The sequence below is a fragment of the Ailuropoda melanoleuca genome, unplaced genomic scaffold (genome assembly GCF_002007445.2).
Source record: "Ailuropoda melanoleuca isolate Jingjing unplaced genomic scaffold, ASM200744v2 unplaced-scaffold7998, whole genome shotgun sequence".
NCBI classification, from domain to species: Eukaryota; Metazoa; Chordata; class Mammalia; order Carnivora; family Ursidae; genus Ailuropoda; species Ailuropoda melanoleuca.
This window is the reverse complement of record NW_023253322.1, coordinates 1-5976: the sequence shown is the minus strand read 5'-3', so window position 1 is coordinate 5976 and position 5976 is coordinate 1. Positions and strand designations below refer to the sequence as shown.

The 5976-nt window shown below is 37.2% G+C and overlaps 1 protein-coding gene across 1 annotated transcript; it reads left to right on the top strand.

Annotated features, from left to right (window-relative positions):
* The first annotated feature begins 3731 nt into the window (after positions 1 to 3731).
* On the top strand, positions 3732 to 4648 carry LOC100479293 (olfactory receptor-like protein OLF4). Its single transcript, XM_002931105.4, is given in 2 exon segments — positions 3732 to 4269; positions 4272 to 4648. Coding segments are annotated over 2 exon segments (915 nt in total).
* The last annotated feature ends 1328 nt before the right edge of the window (positions 4649 to 5976 follow it).

Below are 5976 nucleotides of genomic sequence, written 5' to 3'. Positions count from 1 at the left end.
TTACCCTCTTACCTCCTCCCCCTCCTCCCTCCCCCCTTCCCTCTGAAACCCTCCGTTTGTATCCTGGGATACATAGACTCTCAACCGATCCCCTGAATTTAGCTGGATATCTCCCAGTCATTTTTTTAATGTAATAGGTGAAAGGGGATATATTAAAAAAGCTTTACATTGCAATTATTTCCTTACTGGTGAGGATGAGTATACTTGTGGGTTTCTTAGACATTTGCTTTTTCTATTGCAAATTGTCTGTGCCGGTTCTGTGATTTTGTTTGGTAGATTCGGAGTGTTTATATTCTTGTTGATCGCATTTGTTTCAGATGTAAGAATTGGAGTTTTCCCAGCCATTTTACTGTTTGATGTTCAGTTCCTTTATGTATGTGTAGATGTATTCGAGAGTACTAGGAAAGTTATTATATTTTGTGTGCTCAAACCTATCATTTGGTTATATTTTCCTCCCTCCTCTTGCTTAAGTGTAGAACTTTCTTCTGCAACATTTGAGGTAATAAATGACCTTTTATACATATTTCCAACGTGCCTTCACAGTTCTGTTATTCTATTAAACCTTTTGGGTTTTTGCAATTTGATCTATTTCTCAAAGTCACATCACCCACAGCCATGATTTGGAAGTTACACTTCTTTATCATTTGACTAACATTCACATTTTCTTCCTAAAGTAATATGAATTAATGTATATTTACATAAGATGAAATTATATCTTTAGATAATGCTTCCTACCCATTTTTAAATACTTTTTGTTATATTCTTTTATTTTCAAGTTTGTATGTTTTTTTAAAGTAACCTCTATACCAACTCAAACTCAAACTCACAACCCCAAGATCAAGAGCTGAATGGTCTGCTCACTGAAGCAGCCAGACACCCCTCTTTCCAAGTCTTTAGTGCTTTGATTCTTCAGTCACCATCAGTGACCCACGTAGATGTCATTTCATCAATGCTGTTTTTTTACTGTTAATTTTTTTGTTATTTTCTATTATGTTGAATTGACCAACGTATAGTAGTACATCTTGAGTTTTTGATGTAGTGTTCAACGATACATTAGTTACGTATAACACGCAGTGCTTATCACGTCATGTGCCTTCCTTAGTACTATTTAATCCTCTCTATAAAGTTAGCTTTAGATCGTCATTGTGTTTCATAGAGTTGTCTGAAACAGCTCCATGCCTAACCTATTCTCATTCTCACTGCTAGCCTTTGTTCTATAAGCTCTTAGCTTCTTTTACAACTTATGTTTCTATATTACGCACACACAAATATTCATACACTTTTATACCAATTCATGTATAGAATCTTATACCCGTTGTAAATAGTCTTTGGGCTCTGGCACAGTCTGTTTTTTGATAGCTTGTCTCCCTCAGTAGCGCCTTACAGACTTGCCTCCATCAACCGGTATAATGCTAATTCATTATTTCAGTGATTGCATAATATTTCAGGGTGTGGCTGAGTCATTTACACTTTTGAGGGTTTTTCATATGCTTTCTCATTAAATTGCTATTATACGTATTATACAAAAAATACTTTGAAATTGAGTTAAAATGCTGGTTCTCCACTTGGGTCAATTTTGTCCTCCAGGGGATTTTGAGCAATGTCCAGAGACATTTTAGGCTGTCAGACTGGGGAGGTGTCACTAGAGGCCAGAGACGCTCTAAACATCCGACAATGCCCAGGACAAACCCCAGCGCAGAGAATGATCTGGGCCACAATGTCAGTAGTGCTGAGATGAGAAACCCCGAGGTAAACAATGCATATCTATATCTCTAATACTTACACCTGTTTTCAGATTATTTCCCCTAAATGTTATAGCATGTCACATTTATACTGTGAAAACTAAAGAATACCACTTTGCTACCTGTTTAAAAGTTCCAATCCCAATTGATGTGACAGCTCATTAAGTTGTTTGACAGGCTGATGGGTGTGGAAGGGATTTCCTGTTGTTTTTGTGAACTATTAGTGAGTTTGAACAACATCCATATATTTGGTCACCATTTTGATTTGCACTTTATGATTATAGGCCCATATATTATATGCCCATTTTATACAGGTGTCAGCATTTCAAGTGATTTTTACAGATTCCTCTTTTTCTATTGAATTGTATGGAGATATTTTGCCTACAAAAATGTTTTAAATGCTATTAGTTAATGTATAACTATAGTATATTATAATAACTTATTTTTCAGTTTCTTGCCTTAATTAAGATGGTTTTGTCTGTAGATTTTATTTTTTTAATTTTGTGGATTTTTTGGTAATCTTAAAGACTGAATTTTTTTTATTATTTACAGTTTATTTTTAATTTCAATATAATTGACATGCAGTGTTATATAGGTTTTGGGGACTACAATATAGTGATTCCACAATTGTACACATTACTCAGTGCTTACCATGATAAGTGTACTCTTAATCCCCTTCACCTATGTCACCCATCCCCCACCCAACTCCCTTCTGATAACCAGCAGTTTGTTCTCAATATTTAAGAGTCATCCATGTTGTTGCACATGCCAAGATCTCATTTGTACTGTTTATACCCTTTATCTACCTGACCCCAACTTCTGGCAACTACCAGTTTGTTCTGAGTATTTAAGTGTCTGTCTGTTCATTTGTTCTGTTTTTCAGATTACACATACAAGTGAGATCATATTGTATTTGTCTTTGTTTGATTATTTCACTTAGTATAGCCCCTTCTAGATCCACCCATGTTGTTGCAAATAGCAAGCACTCATTCTTTTTCATGGCTGAGCAATATTCTATTGCATATATCTATATCTGTATGTAATCTATCCATATCTATATCTATATCTATACCTATACACCACATCTTCTTCATCCATTCATCTATTGGTGGACACTTGGGCTGCTTCCATATCTTGGCTATTGTAAGCAATGCTGCAATACATATGGGGTGCACATATATTTTTGAATTAGTGCTTTTGTCTTCATTGGGTAAACACCCAGTACCAGAATTACTTGATCATGTGGTATTTCTATTTTTATTTTTTTAAGGTACCTCCACACTGTTTTCCACAGTAGCTGCACGAGCTGGCATTCTCACCAACAGTGCACGAGTGTTCCCTCTACTCCATATCCTCACCAACACTTGTATTTCTTGTCATTTTATACTAGCCGTTCTGAATGGTGTGATGTGATATTGTTATTCTATTGAACGTCATGTAGATGGAATTATTTTATTTACTTCTCAGATGGTTCACTGTTTGTAGGTAGATATGCAACTGATTTTTTGAAGATGGTTTACTATACAGTTATTTTGCTGAATTAATTTATTAGTTCCATTATTGTTGTGGCATCTTTAGGATTTTCTAAATAGAGGATCACACCAACTGCATAGATAAATTTATTTATTCTTTTCCAGTTTGGATGCTTTTTATTTATTTTTCTTTCTTTAATTGCTCTGGTTAGAACTTCCAGTGATATGTTGAGTACAAGTCAGGAAAACAGGCATACTTGCCTTGTTCCTGATCATACAGGAAAAAAGTTCACTATATCCCATCGAGTATCATGGTTGTTGTGGGTTTTTCATAAAAGGCTTTATTTGAGATAGGTTCCTTCCATTCCAAATTTATAGTGTGTTTATCACATTCCATACACAAATATAAACATTAATTTCTTGAGTGCAGAATATAAGCGATAATATATCTGCCAGGTTAGTAGTGCGTAATTGTGTCATGCACTTTCTCTCTTATTTTGGTAGTCACATCGATGACATGGAACTAGAGAATGATACACAAATTTCAGAATTTCTTCTTCTGGGATTTACTGAGGAACCAGAATTGCAGCCCTTCCTCTTTGGGCTGTTCCTGTCCATGTACCTGGTCACCATATTTGGGAATCTGCTCATCATCCTGGCCGTCAGCTCTGACTCCCAGCTCCACACCCCCATGTACTTCTTCCTGGCCAACCTGTCCTTTGTAGACATCTGTTTCACATCCACCACCATCCCCAAGATGCTGGTGAACATCCAGACACAGAGAAAAGTCATAACTTACAACAGCTGCATCATGCAGATATACTTTTTCACACTTTTTATAGGTTTGGACAACTTCCTCCTGACTGTGATGGCTTATGACCGCTTTGTAGCCATCTGTCACCCCCTGCACTACACGGTCATCATGAACTCCCAGTTCTGTAGACTGCTGGTTCTCATGTCCTGGATCCTGAGTGCCCTGCATTCCTTGTTAGAAAACTTAATGGTGTTGCGGCTGTCCTTCTGTACACTGTTCCACATCCCCCATTTTTTCTGTGAATACAACTTGCCTGTTCTGACACCTTTCTTAATGACGTGGTGATGTATTTTGCAACTGTGCTGCTTGTTGGTTCTCCCCTGGCTTGGATCCTTTACTCTTATTTTAAGATAGTTTCCACCATACGTGGGATCTCATCAGCTGAAGGGAAGTACAAAGCATTTTCCACCTGTGTATCTCACCTCTCCATTGTCTCCTTATTTTATTGTACAGGCCTAGTAGTGTACCTTAGCTCTGCTGCTACCCAGAGTTCCCACTCAAGTGCAGTGGCCTCAGTGATGTACACGGTGGTCACACCCATGCTGAACCCCTTTATCTACAGTCTGAGGAACAAAGACATAATGGGGGCTCTACGTGTATTTTTCAGGGGGAAGCCATAAAAGGGACATTTTTCAAGGTGCACTTGTGAAAATTAAGGCCAGCTGTTCTCTAAATTTTTTTGTCTAAATTTCTACATTCCTAGCATTCCACGTGAAAGCAAGTGCTCATTCTTTTCATTTCTTTACCCTCCGAGTTTCTCTAAAGCTTTCTTTCAACACGATAGGTTATAATGAATTTTAATGAGGGTTACAAGCCTTGTGCATTTACATCCATGTATGTGAGAGTGTGTTTTCTTGAAATAAATATGTACAAAAATATACATACATTTACACACACCCAACCTTTAGTCTTGAGAATTCTTTGGATCCAACAAGATATTTCTACACATTTCATCATTCCTTGCAACATCCCTTGATGTTATGTTTATGATTCCACATTGTCTTCAGAAGAAAATGAGATGTTGAGGGGATTACACCCAAATAATTGCATAACAGAGCAGTTAGAACTTACCGTGGGCCTTCTGGGCTTCTACGGTATAGAACCATGTAGAGTTTCCTGGTGAGTTTTCAATGACTCATTCCTAACATCGTACACTTTATTTATTTATTTATTTATTTATTTATTTATGGAAAGCTCCAGTTACAATTTATTTTTTCCTTTTTTTAAAATAATTTTTATTTTGTTATATTAGTCACCATACAGTACATCCCCAGTTCTTGATGCAATGTTCCATGATTCATTATTTGCGTATAACACCCAGTGCACCATGCAATATGTGCCCTCCTTAATACCCATCACCGGCCTATCCCAGTCCCCCACCCCCCTCCCCTCTGAAGTCCTCAGTTTGTTTCCCAGAGTCCATAGTCTCTCATGGTTCATTCCGCTTTCTGTTTACCCCCACCTTCATTCTTCCTTTCCTTCTCCTACCGATCTCCCTGCTATTTCTTATGTTCCATAAATGAGTGAAACCATATGATTATTGTCTTTCTCTGCTTGACTTATTTCACTTAGCGTAATCTCCCCCAGTCCCGTTGATGTTGCTGCAAATGTGTAATCATTCTTTCTGATGGCTGAGTAATATTCCATTGTATATATGGACCAGATTAAGAAGATGTGGTCCATATGTACACTTTAAATATGTACAGTTTATCACATGTAATAATGCTTCAGTAAATTAATTGGAATTTAAATATTCTGGTGGTACATGACTCAGGGTCAGACTCGGAGTACAGTTAGCTGGGTCACACCTAACATGGTGGGAGATCTCTCTTCCAACTGTGAAAAAAATCAAAGGTTCACATGTAGATATTAAAATAGTGGAATTATTCTGCCAGGAAGATGATGGAAGAGTAGGGGATGTTCGTATCACCTGGTTCCCTGAATTCAG